General features: G+C 43.2%; 1 protein-coding gene across 1 annotated transcript in view; it reads right to left on the bottom strand.

Moving 5' to 3' along the window:
• Positions 1 to 896: 896 nt before the first annotated feature.
• The window catches only part of LOC124802676 (leucine-rich repeat-containing protein 4-like), a gene marked incomplete at its 5' end in the record, with an annotated part of 83,260 nt that continues 64,688 nt past the window's right edge, over positions 897 to 19,468 (bottom strand). Inside the window, one exon of the mRNA XM_047263607.1 lies at positions 897 to 1,336. Within this exon, the coding sequence (XP_047119563.1) occupies positions 986 to 1,336 (351 nt within the window). The remainder of the gene's footprint in view (positions 1,337 to 19,468) is intronic.

The raw sequence follows: 19,468 nt of genomic DNA, 5'->3' as shown, positions 1-19,468 counted from the left end.
AGTACTTGCTTAAACGAAGAACAGTGTATGTAATAACTTTTCTTGCACAGCAAAATGTGTAATGTGGTAGGATAATTAGCACCGCTCGTTCTCAGTGCATACCTTAGTAACAACGAATGTCCATAACAAGCGGTAGCAACTTAGGCGTTTTCCAGAAATGAAAACCACGTGAAACGACTTGTACAAAAATACAGATCAAATTCGTAACCTCTTACTTCTACGTCAGATCACTTAACAAGAGTCATTAAGTATTATGTGGCTTGTTATTTTATGCTCTCTTAGCATTTGATCACAGCGAAACAAGTTAAACGTGAAGGATATCCTTGTGCATTATGGACGTAATCATCAATCATATTTGTATGCTCAATAGCTGGCGCAGTCTTCGAAATTTATTGTTACTGAATTTCCTCCGGACGAAGTGCTTGTAGTGGTGAATACTTCCACGTAAGGGTGGCACTGTCACAGCTCACCGTACAGCTTAATTCGTCCACACCTCTTATTCAACTTTTTTTTTACCCGCATCGTAGATCATTGAACGATTCGGTTCCAGTGTTACACAAAAAGCACGCCAGCGGTTTGCTACAAATAGGAGATCGCAGCGATATCAGATTAGAGGTCAGGTCGACGTTACGTCGCCTGGACGACCGTAGTGTCAGTCGGAGCAGCGACGTCAGTTGGGTGGGAAGCAAGCCTGTCAGCTTCGAGGCGATTACTTGCGGAACGAGGAGACGCGGCTCAGCTCGTGCACGACGTCGTAGTGTCCGCCCAGCGGGTGGCACACGTCCCTGTGGAAGTGCCGCCTCGGCGGGGGAGGCGGCAGCTCCCTGCCGGGGGCGGTGGAGGCGGCGGCGGCAGCGGCGGCGGCGGCGCGGTGCGCGGCGGCCACTGCGGCGGCGGGCGCGGGGGCGGGCACGAAGAAGACGCCCGTCCGGGGGCCCGGGGGTGGCGCCCCCGGCTGGCCTGCCCCCGGCCCGAACAGCTCTAGCTACAGCTCCGTTACCGGGATCGGCTTCAGCTGGTGCGCACCGCCCGCCACCGTCGGAGGTTGGTGCAGCCCCCTCACCATGTACTCGTCGTCCGACGAGAAGGTCTTCTGGTACTCGTGCTCTTTGGCCTGGCGCTTCTTCTTGAAGCGGTGCTCCTTGAGCGCGGCGCAGAGGCGGCGCCGGTAGTGGCAGGCGAGCCCGACGAGCACGGCGACGAGCGCCAGGCAGCCGCCGCCCACCGCCCCCAGCAGCGCCTGTCTCCGGCTGGCCGGCAGCGCGCAGCCTAGGTCGTCCGCCGTCAGCTGGCGCAGGTGGCGATCCCGCAGGTGCGCGGGCGAGGCGCACGTCACCTGCAGACACCGCAGCACAACTTGCACAACTTGCGAGCTCTATGATTTGACATCGAACAGAACGGAGAAGAACTATCACACTGTTCGTCTTAGACTGCAACCTCTTGTATAAAAGGCATTGTCCTGACTGATTCAAATGGCTCTCAGCACTATGGGACTTAACATCTGAGGTCATCAGTCCCCTACAACTTAGAACTACTTAAACCTAACTAACCTAAGGACATCACACACATCCACGCCCGAGGCGGGATTCGAACCTGCGACCGTAGCAGCAGCGTGGTTCCCGACTGAAGCGCCTAGAACCGCTCGGCCACTCAGATCGGCTAATGTCCTGACTGACTCACCCACTCATCGACTGATCATCGATCAGCCCAAACCACTAACAATCGAAACATGGAATTTGCAGAGGGTGTATGTCTCACACTGTAGCCGTTGTTTAAGAAGGGATTTTCCAGCGCTAAGGGGTGAAAAAGGGGAGGACGGTTTTTTTTTTAAACACGTCGCTATTAAGGTAGTTTTGAACCTATACCTTCTAAAATCCATTTAGGTATGCATTATGTTTCACACTGTCAATCATTCCCTGTGTTTATTCCTATCCAACAATGTCTGGTTCTAGGCGCTACAGTCTGGAACCGCACGACCGCTACGGTCGCAGGTTCGAATCCTGCCTCGGGCATGGATGTGTGTGATGTCCTTAAGTTAGTTAGGTTTAAGTAGTTCTAAGTTCTAGGGGACTGATGACCTCAGAAGTTAAGTCCCATAGTGCCCAGAGCCATTTGAACCATTTGAACAAAGTTGTAGAGGGTGTCTTGTTGGAGAAACTGGTTCAAGATAGGAAGCCATACACATAAGCGTCACCCAGCAACGCTACAGAGAGACATATTTATGAGGGCGAAGCTTGCCTCTAGACCAACTCTTCGGTAGCAAATGTGCGTTTGCAGGCTGACGCTGCGCTTGGCGTTCTCTACGATGTTGCTATGACAGGCAAGGTCGCATCCGACACCATATAACGTCCGAAATACTGTCAGTTCCATCAAGAGAATACACCCTAGCAGAAAGGAATGAAAGAAGAATAGAGTTCAAAGTCCCGTCGACAGCGCGGTCATTAGGGACGGGGTACAAGCTCGCATTGCGAAAGGATTAGCAAGGAAATAGCCGGTGCTCTTTTTGAAAGGAACGACGCCGGTGTTTGCGTTGAGCGATTAAGGGAAATCACACATGACTGTGGTCCGTCAGCGTAAAAATTCCCTTACTAGGACGTTACCTACCGACATCAGGTTGGCAGCCCTGCAGCCAGGCGACTAGCGCGAGTTTTGGTGTTCTCGTAAAGATAAGTTATTTTAGATTATAAAACATATAGATTAGTACTGATTACGTGGTAAATAAGTGTATTAGTGTGCCGTTTAAGTGTACCATTAAAGGTTTCACTTTTCTTTACGTAATATAGCAGAAAACGCGAAAAGACCGTACAGTCGTATTTTTTGTTTACGTTCTGCTGCAGCAAATCTATAGAATTTCGCTTAGTTGTTCCTTGCTCTCTCCAGCAATTTAACTTAGCTTACCTCTTCATTATTTAACTAGCATTTCCGGAAAGTAGCGTAAAGTTTAACTTGTTGTTTCAGAAACTTTGCACTTTTGTTTTTGTTTACACACAGTTGCGTATAGGCCAAATTTGTGTAACCATATTTTCGTGTTTATCTGTAATTTAACTGACTTATTCTTAATCAAGTATTACGTTTATCATGAGTGAAAAGTGCTTGACTTGCCGTAGAATTGTTAGGTCGGGGCTTTGGTGTGATGGGTGCTGTAGTTTTTTCCATGTGGGTGACTGTAGTGGTGTGGGAATAGGGGAAGTAAATGAGACTCATCAGTGGTTTTGTAGGATTTGTAGTAGAGATAGGAAGATACTGGAACAGGAGGGGAAAATTGCTGCCCTTCAGGCTGAATTAGACAAGGCCAGGGGAGATCTTGACAGGTTAAGGAGGGAGAAGGGTAAAGAGAGGTGGGAAGTGGCAACAGGCAACAGGAGGAACAGGCCTAGAACTTTGTCTGACAGCTTTATGGTGAATGTGGAAAATAGATTTGACCTGTTGCTTCAGTTAGAAGCTGGTGAGCCTCAAGCAGTTGCAGGTGTAGACAGGGCACAACAAACTTTCAGCAGCAGATTGAAAAGTAAGAATGTAGGGAAATCAGAAAAGAGAAAGAAAGTGTTGTTGTTAGGTAGTTCCCATGGAAGAGGTGTTGGCCAACTCTTGCAGGATGAACTAGGATCAGAATACCAGGTCACCAATTTTTTTAAACCTAGTGCTGGTCTGGAGCAGGTGACAGAGGATTTAGGATCACTTTGCAAAGATTTCACTAAGGAAGACACCGTGGTTATAGTGGGTGGGGCAGGTAACAGTATTGACAGAAATCCTGGGTACAGTATAGAGTGTGACCTGGCGAAGATTGCATCAGCATCGAAGCATACTAGTGTTGAGTTTGTATCTGTTCTTGGGCGCCATGACCGACCTCATTTGAACTCTTCTGTCAAGAGAGTTAATTTGGAGCTGGAACGGCTGCTCATGTCGGGTGCGGGGTCACACATTGGTGTGGTTCATGTTGATTCTCTCAGTAGGTGGGATTATACTAGGCATGGCCTTCACCTCAACAGGAAGGGGAAGGGTAAATTGGCTGGGGAAATAGCAGGAAAGTTAAAGGGGGGAGGCACTGTCATGAGTGGTAAAATACCAGTGGTTATAGGATTCAGAAAAGACCCTTTTTTAGGGTAGGGAGGACAGAAAGAAAGCAAATTTTAAGAGAGGTTAGAACTGAGACAAACCTTCAGTTTGAAAAAGAAATCAAAAAACATAATTCCAGCTTATTACATCAGCATAAACAGCCATTGGTTAAGAATTTTCAACTGTCAGCAGATATTTTAACTCCACCCAATTTTAACTCAGACAATGTGAAATGTCAGCTATCTTTATTGCATCAAAATATTCGAGGACTGAGAAATAAAATTAATGAATTAACTATATGCATAGATGAATTAGAGTCTTCAAACCCAGCTGACATAATCTGCCTCTCTGAACATCATGTGACCACTGGTATAGAACTTTTAAGTGTTACAGGGTTTAGGTTAGCATCTCACTTTTGTAGATCAGAAATGGAGAAAGGAGGAGTTGCCACATTCATCAGGAACTGTCATAAATTTAAGAACATAGACATTCATAAATTTTGCCTAGAACAGCATATGGAAGCATGTGCAACAGAATTAGATTTTCACAAAAAATCTTTCATAATATTAAGTGTATATCGAGCACCTGCAGGTAACTTTAATCTGTTTGTAAACCACCTTGAAGCTGTACTGGCCCATTTAATAACCAAAAACAAAGAAATAGTGGTTGCTGGTGATTTCAATGTAGATTTCCTTAAATACTCTCCGAATAAGAACTTATTTGAGTTAGTAACACTATCATTCAACTTAATTCCCACAGTAAAGTTCCCCACTAGGATAGCCACTTGCTCACAAACAGCCATTGATAATATCTTTATAGAAAAGTCCAATGAACAAAATTATATTACAAAACCAATAGCCAATGGCCTCTCAGACCATGACATGCAGTTCCTTCTGTTAAATGTTAATACTGAACAGGATATAAAATCTGTTAAATCTGAGCTCAAGAGGGTAATCAGTAAGCCAAAAATTGATTATTTTAGGACACTCCTCAGATACATTCACTGGACTGATGTTTACAGTGCTCATGGCATGAATGAAAAATATAACATTTTTGCTAATAAAGTGCTTACCTTATTTGAACACTGCTTTCCCCCAAAACTTACCAAGGTTAGAGGAAAATCTACAAAGAAGCCATGGATTACTCGAGGAATAAGGGTATCTTGTAAAACAAAAAGAAAACTGTATCTGTCAATCCGAAACATTTTCAATGTTGATGCTATAGCACATTATAAGAAATACTGCAAAATATTAAAGACTGCAACATGGATGTCAAAGCAAATATATTACAAGGAAAAGATAGTCATATCAGATAACAAAATAAAGACAATATGGGATATAGTGAAGGAGGAGACCGGTAGGACCAGACATGAAGAGGAACAAATAGCATTAAGAGTAAATGATACATTGGTGACATATGTGTATAGTGTTGCAGAACTTTTTAACAAACATTTTATAACTGTTACTGAAAAGATGGGGTTGTCAGGTTCGGTAGATGCTGCTATGGATTACCTTAGACCAGACATTTCAAGTAATTTCCATAATATGAATTTGACCCTCACTACCCCAACAGAAATAATGTCCATCATAAAATCTTTAAAATCAAAAACATCTAGTGGGTATGATGAAATATCAACAAAGTTAATTAAAGAATGTGATTCTGAGCTAAGTAACATATTAAGCTATCTGTGTAACCAGTCGTTTATCAGTGGAATATTTCCTGAATGGCTGAAATATGCTGAAGTTAAGTCACTATTTAAGAAGGGAGATAAAGAAATAGCATCAAATTTCCGTCCAATTTCACTGTTACCAGCATTCTCAAAAATTTTCGAAAAAGTAATGTACCGTCGTCTTTATAACCATCTTATCTCAAATAACATACTGTCAAAGTCACAGTTTGGATTTCTAAAAGGTTCTGATATTGAGAAGGCTATCTTCACTTACAGTGAAAATGTGCTTAATTCATTAGACAAAAAATTGCAGGCAACTGGTATATTTTGTGATCTATCAAAGGCATTTGACTGTGTAAATCACAATATCCTTTTAAGTAAACTAGAATATTATAGTGTAACAGGAAATGCTGCAAAATGGTTCAAATCTTATATCTCTGGCAGGAAACAAAGGGTGTTATTAGGAAAGAGCTTGATACATGTCTATCAGGCATCATCCAACTGAGAACTAATTACATGTGGGGTCCCACAAGGTTCCATTTTGGGGCCCTTACTTTTTCTTGTGTATATCAATGACCTTTCATCAGTAACATTACCAGATGCCAAGTTTGTTTTGTTTGCCGATGATACAAACATTGCAATAAATAGCAAATCAAGTGTAGTCTTAGAAAGATCAGCCAATAAAATATTTGTGGACATTAATCACTGGTTCCTAGCCAATTCTTTGTCACTAAACTTTGAAAAAACACACTACATGCAGTTCAGAACTTGTAAGGGGTGTCCCAAGAGTATATGTCTAACATATGATGACAAGAAGATAGAAGAAGTGGACAGTGTTAAATTCTTGGGATTACAGCTTGATAATAAATTCAACTGGGAGGAGCACACCACAGAACTGCTGAAGGGTCTTAACAAATCTCTGTTTGCAATGCGAATTTTGTCAGACGTAGGGGATATAAAAATGAAAAAGCTGGCATACTATGCTTACTTTCATTCCATAATGTCATATGGGATTATTTTTTGGGGTAATTCATCAAGCCAAGCTAAAGTTTTCCGGGCACAAAAACGTGCAGTAAGAATTATATGTGGTGTGAACTCAAGAACATCCTGCAGAAGCCTGTTTAGGGAACTAGGGATACTAACTACAGCTTCCCAGTATATTTATTCCTTAATGAAATTTGTCATTAAAAATATATCACTTTTTCAAACCAACAGCTCAATTCATGGAATCAATACTAGAAATAAGAATAATCTTCACAAGAATTTAAAGTCACTTAGTCTTGTACAAAAAGGTGTGCATTATTCAGGAACACACATTTTCAATAACTTGCCAGCAGCCATAAAAAGCTTAACAACCAATGAAATTCAGTTTAAGAGAAGCCTAAAGGATTTATTGGTGGCCAACTCCTTCTACTCCATTGATGAATTTCTTAGTAAAACCAACTGATTTGTATATAAGTACAACATAACTTCTGCACAATTTCAGTGCAGTAATGTGTTCACTGAAAATTTGTGTGTGTGTGTGTGTGTGTAAGTATAATCTAACTTCTGCACCATTTCAGTGCAGTAATGTGTTCATTGTAAATAACTATTACAGTAGTTGTATTACATGTTTATTACCTTATAAATAAATAAAAAACGTTTTTTATTTTAAATTCAGTGCATTAGTATTTGTAAAATGACTCTTAGTGTTCATTAAAAATGACGATCATTCCACTTGGGACCTGTGGAATGGTACATTAGCTTATTTGTTTTAGTTGTAAATATTTGTCATGTATTGTTGTTTTTCTGACATGTTCCACATCCAGGAGGACCTCCTCACTACGGATCAATTGGAATGAAAGTAAATCTAATCTATTCTAATCAAAGGTAACCGGGCAGTGAGGAAACTGAGGGATTGAAGTAGTAATTTCTGAAACGCCCTCCTGTCCAAGCAAGTACACACTGTGACTTCTATGTCGTGTCACGCATGTGGATGGAACTCATTTCAGGGTGAATGAGGAGCTTATAACATTCATATCTGGTTACTTGGCAGAAATTTGAGGTACTCACTGGAGATTCATTGAAGGTTGTGTAGTGACCAAACGGGGGCATATCGAAACAAATGTGTGAACTGAGCAGACACTACAGTCTTCTAATACTATACTGAGACTTTTACACTTTGCCATGCTCGTTGTACATGAGCCGGCCGGGGCGCCCAGCGGTTCTAGGCGCTACAGTCTGAAAACGTGCGACCGCTACGGTCGCAAGTTCGAATCCTGCCTCGGGCATGGATGTGTGTGATGGCCTTAGGTTAGTTAGGTTTAAGTAGTTCTAAGTTCTAGGGGACTGATGACCTCAGAAGTTATGTCCCATAGTGCTCAGAGCCATTTGAACCATTTTTTGTACATTAAACGAAAAATAACGACAAATGACGTTTCAGGAACATAATGATGAATTAAAGTCGAAAACAGATGTGTGCGTTTTTTTTGGGGGGGGGGGCGGGGGGGAGCGGGGTTTGTGCCGGACTGTATCGGTCCACATGCCTACTTTTAGCAGCACATTATACTATGAATACTCATTAATGTGACGTAACGAAACAGTGTGCGCCCGAAGATGCGAATTTGGCGTGATACTGTTCTCTCATAATAATATATTTTCTAAATAATCATTTCCACCGATCTCGTCTTTTATTCATCACGACGTTCTGGACATTCGAGTGAGTTACCGAGCACTGTGTGTACACAAAAGAAGTTTCAGTTGTGAGAATACATAAATACGCAAAAGGGTCGCAAGCCTAAAGTCAGCTGACGCTTTATGGCCTCAAGTACATTGGCCTTCCTGGTATTGGTTTTTGCTGCTTTATACGGTCCGTAGTCACCACTGACCGCTTTGAAGAAAACGTGCCGACTCTCTGCCGCTTTCCTTTCCGTCCCTTTCATTGTTCCAGCGGAAGCGGCATTCATTCCTTCCTTGAAACGACCGCAATCAGCTTACAAAGGAGAGCACATGAAAATGAATCTCCATTCAGGTGGTAATGCAGGTAATTTAGTCAGCACTCCCAGCCGTGCGCCGGCGCGAGCTGAAGAGTGTCTGTGAATGAGGCGCAGCGTGGCCCGGCGGGCAGCCATTGAAATGCGGCGACGCCTTCGGCCGCCCAGACGCCGCCTGCGTGCGTCGCTTGTCAACGCGACGCCGCCTCGCCGGTGCTTGACACATCATTTGTACCCCACGGACGAAGCCAAATACTCCAGCAGGACTACGTGGAAGCTCGGTGGGAGCGAAACTTCGAAACACAGTGTGCCAACCCCCTCCCCCCCCCCCCCCTTCCAACACTCTCAGCATCACTTATTCGTCCGTGACCTGCAACTACTGCGCTGGAGGGAAGTCGCTACCATGGTCTGAATAAGCACCGGTAATAACCTATCCGGCAGTGCCAGGTGACCTACTTGCTCTGGTGCCCGCCTTGACCACTAGTCGTGGATTCAGAAACAGTTTGGCAGGCGTCCGGACAACAGAAATCCGAGGGAGACGGCTGACTCAGTCATCGAAACATTGGACGTAAAATGAAAACAAAAACTCGACAGAATACCCGGGATCAGACAATTGATGATTCAAAAATAATTATACCTGCGCTAATTAATTCAGATTTAGCAATCGTCACCCTAATGAAGATCCTCCCTTTTGTACTGATTATGGCCCTGACCGGAGACTGGACATAAGAGTTATGTGGTGTATGTATGCCTAGTGTGTTGCCTATAATCTGGTCATCTGCTCCGTATGAGAGGAGGGTTCCCGGGTTCGATTCCCGGCGGGGTCAGGGATTTTCTCTGCCTCGTGATGACTGGGTGTTGTGTGATGTCCTTAGGTTAGTTAGGTTTAAGTAGTTCTAAGTTCTAGGGGACTGATAACCATAGATGTTAAGTCCCATAGTGCTCAGAGCAATTTGAACCATTTTGAGAGGAGGGGAGGCCCAGCAAAATTAAAGTTCCTAATTCGCTCCTAATTTATCTGTCTAAGCGTAGAGACACTTATTCTTCACATTTCCAGCCGGCTAGAGTGGCCGAGCGGTTCTAGGCGCTACAGTCTGGAACCGCACGACCGCTACCGTTGCAGGTTCGAATCTTGCCTCGGGCATGGATGTGAGTGATGGCCTTAGGTTACTTAGGTTTAATTAGTTCTAAGTTCTACGGGACTGATGACCTCAGCAGTTAAGTCCCATAGTGCTCAGAGCCATTTGAACCATTTTTTTCTTCACATTTCCTCGTTGGAGATTATTCTACCAATTTACTGGGGTAGGTGGTATGTAGCAAAAGCTGGCTTTTAGTTCGGAGAAATCTTAGTGTCTATGAGCCTACGAATATTAAAGAACGCCTAGCGTTGCTGGAAAACTACAGCGAACATTTTGTCTCTAGCAAAAGTTGTTCCCCATGACGTGTTCTACCACCCCTAGACAATTTGATGCGAAGACATTGAAATATGCTGTATAACTGAGAAATTGTGTGCTCAGTTTTGGTAGTATTAATATCATCTCTTTTGAGACCCGAAGTGAAAACTCTTTAGTCTCATGTAAATGTGTGGTGTCTGTTCTTTGGGACACGTCACAAAAAACCAACACCACTCGAAATCCGCAGCTGCGGTACATATTACGGAAACTGAAGGTCGTAGTTGGAGAAAGGAAAGGAAAGGGCAGGAATTAAGATACGTATCAGCTTCAATGGGACTTCATGCCGAATCACTGGCGACGAGTGCAAATGTGTACCGGACCGGGACTCAGACCCGGATCTCCTGTTTACTAGGCAGCTCCGTTAAACATTGCTCCATACACACACGGTGTTTCTTGCAAAAATGCGCGGGCTACCTCAGCACGCTCCCCGGCCGACTCACATGTCAGAAAGAACAGACATCATACATTCATATAACAGATTCGCTTACATGTGCAATGAATCGACAGCCTTCAGCGCAGATACGCATTTAAGTTCGACCTCCGGCGGGATTCTAAAATTAGCGGGCATGGACGGGAGCTGCGGGCAGGTGGCGCTAGGTGGGAATGTGAATCGGCCAGAAAGCCTGCCGAGATCGTCCGCGAATTTGCGATAAGGGTAGCATTCATCTCACGCTACGTGAGGAGAACCCTACGTCATAGTGACGTAAATAACTTATATCGACTACATGAGTGCGTATATCGATCTTTGCGGTTGTACCGATAACGTCAAAGCTAAATGTAAATACATGTGTACAAACGAAGTGGCAGGAGTTATCTGTTACGCTCATCCCAGGTGAATTAATTATTAAGCTGTAATCCCAACAATTTGGGATGGTATTACGTGTTTCAGGAACATAATGAATGTCTGAACGAAGGAACCATAACGAAAGTAAAAAAAAAGCTTTTAGTCAATTTCTTTTAAAAAATCCGATGAATCGTGTCTAAATACTGTGGACAGAAACATGAAATAATTAATTACTAAGCTGCAATCCAAACAATGTGGGATGTTATTGTGTGTTTCACGAACATTACGAATATCTGAATGAAGGAATCATAACTGCAACAAAAGTGTCTAGGCATTTTTTAGTCCGATTAATCGTGCATAAATCGTGTGGATAAAAACGTGAAATAGGGAGAAATTAAAGTGTTTCGCATTTTTATAAAAGCCAGTGAATTGTATATAATTCATGTGGGCAGAAACGTTAAACTGAGAAACTGAAGTTGGAAGTAATTCCGAATGTTGCTGGAAATATTAAACCATCTAGTTCCATTCAATTTTGCCTTCATCCTGTAAATCAACTAAGAACAATGAACAGTGCAGATTCAAGACGCACACCATAGTCGACGTATACAGAATGCACACAACAGTCGATAGGACAACTCATGAAACTCATGATGACGTGTGCCTACGTCACGTTGACGTAGGGCTTTCCTCACCTAGCGTGAAATGAATGCTACCCTTGGGATAAACACTGTGTCCGTGTGGCGCAGTGATCAAGACAACTGCCCAGTAAGCAGGGGATCACGGGTTCGAATCCCAGTCTAGCACACACTTTCACTCGTCTCCACTGATTTTGCGTGAAGTCCTGATCCAGCTCATGTCATTTTCTTCTTTCCTTTCCTTTCTCCACCTTCAATTTCCTTAATCTTCCTTTTTCGCAAGTAAAAAGATAGAAACAATCTGTTCCATAAATCACGGTTAGTCAGCACTTTTAAATGGATTTAATATTAAATTTCATCAGTGCAATTAGTATGGAGTTTACTATAATGTGAATTAATACCTGTGTGAACGAAACAAATAACAAAGTCGCTAGCATATGGTCAGTGGATAAGTACGAAACTGAAGGGAAGGGCCTGTGTTGTTCTGATGTACTATGAAATGATCCTTCGGATATCCTAAGGGTTCGGTGACAGCTCGCGATAAGCGAGAAATCCGGGTACGAGTCCCATTCCTGCACTAATTTTCATTATACAGCTGATAGTTGTCCATATTCGCAGCTTCAAATGTATTTCATTTATTTCTTAACACCATTTGTCGCCTGTTACTTACAAGGAAAATACCCCATCACACCCCCTCTCAGATTTAGAGGTGAGATGGCCCGGTGGATAGCACGTCATGAACTGAACACAGATAAAACGTGAAAACAGTATTAAGGTTACTGAACTATGAAAAAAGAAGAAAAATAGAAGCACTGAACGGCCAAAGTTCGAGATGTGCAACGTCAAGCGAAGATGAGTTGTCGCGTCGTCTTAGTTATGCGGTCACGGTGCTGGACTGCGAAGGGCGAGACATGTGCTCAGGTCTCCCTTGTGCCCCATATATTTTTTTCAAAAAATTATAAACTGTCCGTCCAGTCATTTACACTTCTGTTCGCTGAATTCAAATTTGTGTCTGTGACGTGCTGTAACGTCCGTTTGCAACAGCGAGTTATTAGAAAGGGGCCTCCAGAAGTACGTACCTCCTATTTGTTCCAAGCAAGTACCACATGTCACGACTCTTGTGATCCGCTTTCGAAGTTTTTACTCTGCAGTTCCTTTGTTGTAACATAGTTGACACCAGTTTATTTGTTTTTTTTTTTTCATTTCTGAGAGAGGTCTACGCCGCATCTCGCCCGCCCCCACTATTCATCACCTTTACTTGTGACGGTAATACATTCTTAACACATGACTCATATTCTATAACCAGTGCACAGTATAGCAGTTGCCAAGGCTACAGAAGGAGAACAGGTATGTCAATGACCTAACAGAAAGTTCACAATTTTGTGAAAAGAAAATGGAGCGCGAGAGAGTTTTAAACACAGATCTCCCGCTTTACAGTCCAACACTTTGACCACACAACCATGACGCGGAAATTTTTGCAATTTGTTCGATGTTGCACAGCTTGAGCATAGACCGTTCACTGTCTCTATATTGCTTCTTTTTTCGCAGTTCTTCCCGTTTTCATGTTTGACCTGCGTTCAGATTTTGATGAGCTCTCCACTGGGACATTTTACCACAAGATCCGAGGGGGAATGCGACGGGGAATTTCCCTTGGTAGAACATTCATGCATGTACGAAGCGACATAACATCGTACTTTGTAACGACACAGGCACTGCCATGTCGTATCGTAGTAAACAGCTTCTGTATGGAACCTCCTTCTTGTGACGTCACAACGATCACCCCATAAGGTTTATGACGCGTATCCGACTCAAAATTCACGGGATCGACAGTTAATTCAGAATTGAGCATTTTTCATCATCGTATGTGTGATCTGCAAAAGCAAATCGTGTAAAGAGACAGTTACGGTGGTCGCTTACGTACTCGGAGTAATGTAAACGCTGTTCAGTAAAAGCGCCGCTGGCGTAGTTACCAAAACATGTGGCATTATTCAGATTTTCTATTTGTATTCTTTTTTACATATCGAAATTGGTAGACATAGTATGGCTCAAATAGCTCTAAGCACTATGGTACTTAACAACTGAGGTCATCAGTCCCCTAGACTTAGAGCTACTTAAACCTAACCAACCTAAGGACAACATACACATCCATGCCCGAAGCGGCCGGCCGAAGTGGCCGTGCGGTTCTAGGCGCTGCAGTTTGGAACCGCGAGACCGCTACGGTCGCAGGTTCGAATCCTGCCTCGGGCATGGATGTGTGTGATGTCCTTAGGTTAGTTAGGTTTAACTAGTTCTAAGTTCTAGGGGACTAATGACCTCACAAGTTGAGTCCCATAGTGCTCAGAGCCATTTGAACCATTTGAACCATGCTCGAAGCAGGAGTCGAACCTGCGACCGTAACAGCAGCGCGGTTCCGGACTGAGGCGCATAGAACCGCTCGGCCACAGCGGCCGGCGGTAGACATAGTAGGGTTAATAAAGTAATCAATAACGAATAACAACAAAGTAGGAAAAGAAACTTCTCAAACGATTTCGATGCGTAAGGAATTACAATTTTAACCCTGGTTGCCATACAACAGCTCTTATACTAACTCCGTTACATGTTCTCGCTTTCCTTCAAACAACTACATGGATGGTAACTGTCATGTAAACATTCGAAGCAAATATATTCGGGTGACCAAGATCATGTAAAGAATATAGTCTTCACGCAACTACATTGTTCCTTCCTAAGATTTGTCGGAGAACAGTCTTGATTTACGTTTAAAAATATTTGCTTTTCTGGAATTATTTTTGAAGCATACCACCACACATCTGATAATTTTTCCCGAAAAACTGGCGCTGAAAACTGATCATGAACTATGCTATGAAACATTGCTGCATCCACGCAGTTGTGCAATTTCCGTTGGCTTTCCAATAGCACAGTAAAATTTTGAAACCTCCAAATAAAGTTCTGTACCGCGTCTCACTGTAAACAAGCATCGCGCTTTCGGCTGTCTGTGGTCCCTCGTGACGAATTCGCAGCAGTATTACTTAAAACTGTTTTCATAGAAGGCTTAAAATTCAATTGCTTACTAATACATGTCTGATCAATTTATTCGCCTTCCTTGTTATTATTTATTAATGATTATCTTATTAACCCTCCCGTGCCTACCAGTTATGATACTGAGAAAACATAAATAAAAAACTGCAGAACCTATTTGAGATTACAACACCGGTTCTCCGTTCCCTAGTCAGATGCCTTAGAGCTACGCCGCATTTACTGAACAGTGCTTACATTACTCCGGATACCTAAGCGGCAGACGTAACAGTTTCCTTCCTGGATGTGCTAGAAAATACGCGTCTGCGCACCCCACATACGACGATGAAAAAAGCTGTTTTCAGTTATTTATCGATCCCATTAACTGTGGGCCGTTTATGCGTTATGAATTTTATGCGAAGGTTTTCTCAAAAACGTGAGGTTTGACCCAGAATGTCTTACAGTCTCTCATTTTAAGTTGTACAAGCGACCTGTCAAAAATGAGCTGAATCGGCTGGCTGTGTCTGAAGATTTACCCTTGAAAGTGGAATTCATCGCCTCGAAACACAGTATTCCGACTCTATGTAAACGGAAGTGATGGAAAAAAAAGAAGGCCAAATGCGCCTTTCTAAATATCACAACAGGAGATGATACAGATGAAGGGAGTCAATGACGGTCAAATGTAGCTTTCTAAATAATACCAAAGGAGAGGATCTAGAGTTGAAGGAGTCCCACAAAGTAACGGAAGCAGATTCGCGTAAACAATTTAACAGTTCTTAATATGGAAATGAGGAATGCTTGTACAAAGCTGTACGTCTGTATTCGTACAGAACTGTGTGACAATGAAGGCTGGACCACGGGAAATTAGGAGAAAGACAACGCCGAAATATTTGAAATATACTTTTGGCGATGGACGTTAGGAAATAAGTGGACAGATGCACAGTGATATTATCACATATCGGGAAGAGCAGGCGTGGGAACACGTCTAAAGAACAAGAATGAATCTTTCACTCTATGGCGGAATATGAGTTGTTTTGATACTTCCTGGATAATTCCTACGCTGTGCAGGAGCGAACTTTCAACGACTGAACTACCAACACTATTTGTGACCCGCCGTCAATTCTTAGCGTCTGCCAGTACTTCACTCCTACCTTCCAAATTTCACAGAAATTCTCCTGCGTACACTGTGGGAGTAGACTCCATGGAGAAAGAGTATTGCGGACCACTCTCTCAATCACAGCGTAGTGGTAATGTTACTTATAATCCGTCTTGATTGCAATTTTTTTTTATTCATATGACCGGTTTCGGTTCATTCAGAACCATCTTCAGATCTGATATTTCAGTTACAGGAGTAACCCGTCCAAATCCAGCGACTTTCACACACAAAAAAAATGCAAAAACAGACGTAATGTTTGATGGGATAGCAGCAATCAGTGATTGTATAATGTTACTTATAATCCGTCTTGTTTGCAAATTTTTTTTATTCATATGACCGGTTTAGGGTTCATTCAGAACGCATGTGACGCAGCATGTGAAAGTTGCTGGATTTGGACGGGTTACTCCTGTAACTGAAATATCAGATCCGAAGAAATCGGTCATATGAATAAAAAAAAATTGCAATCAAGACGGATTATGAGTAACATTACGCAATCACTGATTGCTGCTATCCAATCAGACATTATGTCTGTTTTTGCACAGCCTAGTGGATTGTTAACAGAAAGAACCTTACGCTTTGCAGAGCGGTTTGCATTATTCTGTACTTTCCTGGCAGGCCACAACCGTTTGCCGAACGTCAAGTCAGAACCTTACAACTGTCGGGGAATGTTCTTATTGACCGAGCTCTCTAGACATGACTCACGAACCCCCTCGCCGTCTCCGCCCACAGCAGTTATAATTTTCCAGTAAGTTTCGAAACAGCGCACACTACACCGCTGAATGAAAGATTCATTCGAACGCTCGTCCGCCAATGTATGAAGGAGAGTTACGGTGATAGGAGAGAGGTACTGGTGCATGTATACCTGTGAGAGCGAATTCCGGGTAGTGCCTGGACAGTTCAGTGGATAAGACCATTGACTACAAGCTGAAACGTTCCGGGATAGGGTACAACTCCGGCAAAAAAGCCTTAATCTGATGATGATGTTTGGCTTGTGGGCCGCTCAACTACGCGGTCATCAGCGCCCGTACGAAGTCCCAATTTCACACAGTCCAGTTTTACTACACAGTTAAATCTAGCCACACTCACAAATGATGATGATGAAATAACGAGGCCAACACAAATAGCCGGCCGGTGTGGCCGAGCGGTTCTAGGCTGTTCAATCTGGAACCGCGCGACTGCTACGGTCACGGGTTCGAATCCTGCCTCGGGCATGGATGTGAGTGATGTCCTTAGGTTAGTTCGGTTTAAGTAGTTCTAAGTTCTAGGGGACTGATGACCTCAGATGTTAAGTCCCATAGCGCTCAGAGCCATTTTAACAACGCAAATACCCAGTCACCGTGCTGAGAAAATCCCCAACTCGGCCGGGAGTCGAATCCGGGACCCCGTGATCGAGAGGCAGCAACGCCAGCCCCTAGACCACGAGCTGCGGACAAGCCTTAATCTGCAAAGAACTTCCAGTACTAGGGAAGTTAGATACCCGATGTAAGGGCAGGTAGTGGGAACTGTTCAAAATCACTCAGTAACAAGTTAATTGTCTTCAGAACGTTTGTTACAAGAGGAATCAGTCTATGACAGACATGGGATGGGCAAAACCATCAAAAAACCTAAAACAGAAAACATTTCTGTGCCTAATATGTTATAGGAAACCCCTTGGCATTCAAAACAGCTTTCAGTCGTCTTGGAATAGATAAATGCAGGTCCAGTATTATTTTCAAGGAAATCTTGCAATATTCTTCCTCCAAAATAGTGGCAAGTTCATGTAATAATTATAGGAGTGGTTTACGATCGTCCACCCTTGTCTCCAAAGTAGACCGCAAAGCCTCAATAATAATGACATCTTGTGACTGTGGTGGACAGTGGACATTTGACAGTTCATCCTTGTTCATCCTTGAGGTCACAAAACCAATTCTGGACAGTGCGAGTTGTGGATCAAAGTATCATCATTGGGGACATACATTATACCATGACGTGGACCTGAGCAAAAATGTCACGTAATCCTTGGCAAAAGTCAGACCATGGAGATTAATCATGGAGCTCATAGAATACCACCACATAGCCGCCCAAATGAGGATCGAACTTGCAGCATGTTCCATTCTTGGGACGTAAACTCGGCCAGATCTATGAAACAAGACTGATCCGACTACATGACTGGCGGTTTGAGGCGCCACGTTACGCATTGCGCGTCCCCTCCTGCCGGAGGTTACAGTCCTCCTTCGGGCATGGGTGTGTGTGTGTCGTTCTTAGTGTAAGTAGGCTGTTTAGGTTTTTATGTTGGTAACGCCACGTAGCGCTGTACATGAAAATCACTGAGTGTGCTGTGTGAAGTCTGTGGCTGGTTGACATTGTTGGAATAGTCGCTATTGTAGTGTTGGGCAGTTGGATGTGAACAGCCTGTAGCGTTGCGCAGTTGGAGGTGAGCCGCCGGCAGTGGTGGATGTGGGGAGTGAGATGGCGGAGATTTGAGAGCGGATGATCTGGACGTGTGTCCATTAGAGAGAGTAAATTTGTAAGAATGGATGTCATGAACTGATATATATATTATGACATTTGAACACTATTAAGGTAAATACATTGTTTGTTCTCTATCAAAATCTTTCATTTGCTAATTATGCCTGTCAGTATTTAGTGCCTTCCGTAGTTAGAATCTTTTATTTAGCTGGCAGTATTGGCGCTCGCTGTATTGCAGTAGTTCGAGTAACGAAGATTTTTGTGAGGTAAGTGATTCATGAAAGGTATAGGTTATTGTTAGTCAGGGCCATTCTTTTGTAGTGATTATTGAAAGTCAGATTGCGTTGCGCTAAAAATATTGTGTGTCAGTTTAGCGATGATCAGAATAAGTAAAGGGAGAAATGTCTGAGTACGTTCAGTTTTGCTCAGCTGTTTGAAAATCAAATCACGTAAGGGGTTTATCAGCACAATCATTTATAAATTTTTCTAAGGGGAGGTTTCATTAGCATCAGTTAGTTTAAGTTGTGTGTAAGTCTAGGAACCGATGACCTCAGCAGTTTGGGCACTTAGGAATTCACACATATTTGAACATTTTTGCCTCTTGAAACAACAAACAATTGGGCTGCCGTGCTTACGGAAACACACACCATACGAGCACCAACAATTTTGCCAAGTTCGAAATCACTCAGCTCTAACATAAAGCATTCAAAAGCGCACAGCGAACAGTTTCGTCAACGAGTGACACTTGCAACATACTGAAGACATTTCACAGGTGCTGCTCGTGGTCAAATACAACAACGCAACCTGTAGGCTTTGCAAGCATCTGCCGTCCTGGGTGGCCGAGCGGTTTTAGGCGCTACAGTCTGGAACCGCGCGACCGCTGCGGTCGCAGGTTCGAATTCTGCCTCGTGCATGGATGTGTGTGATGTCCTTAGGTTAGGTTTAAGTAGTTCTAAGTTCTAGGGGACTGATGACCTCAGAAGTTCAGTCCCATAGTGCTCAGAGCCATTTTTTTTTCCAAGCGTCTGTAGTTACGTTCAAGCTCGTATTTATCGCGGTGTTTCCACGTTTTTGTCCAACCTCTGTACAAAGCAAACTGTTGAGAACATTGGCTGCAGAAACTTTGTAGAGATGGATAGATTATCTTAAGATAAGAAGATGGTGAGCAGCATCAAACCAATCTAATATAATGACGACGGAACACATATTCGCGGCTTGATATTCGCTGCGAAAGTGGTCCCCGATTTATAATCTGATTGGTGGTGTCAGTCCCTTTCGTTAT

This window comes from Schistocerca piceifrons, chromosome 1 (genome assembly GCF_021461385.2).
Source record: "Schistocerca piceifrons isolate TAMUIC-IGC-003096 chromosome 1, iqSchPice1.1, whole genome shotgun sequence".
NCBI lineage: Eukaryota > Metazoa > Arthropoda > Insecta > Orthoptera > Acrididae > Schistocerca > Schistocerca piceifrons.
The sequence above is the reverse complement of the archived record's forward strand: the minus strand, read 5'-3'. Positions and strand labels throughout refer to the sequence as shown.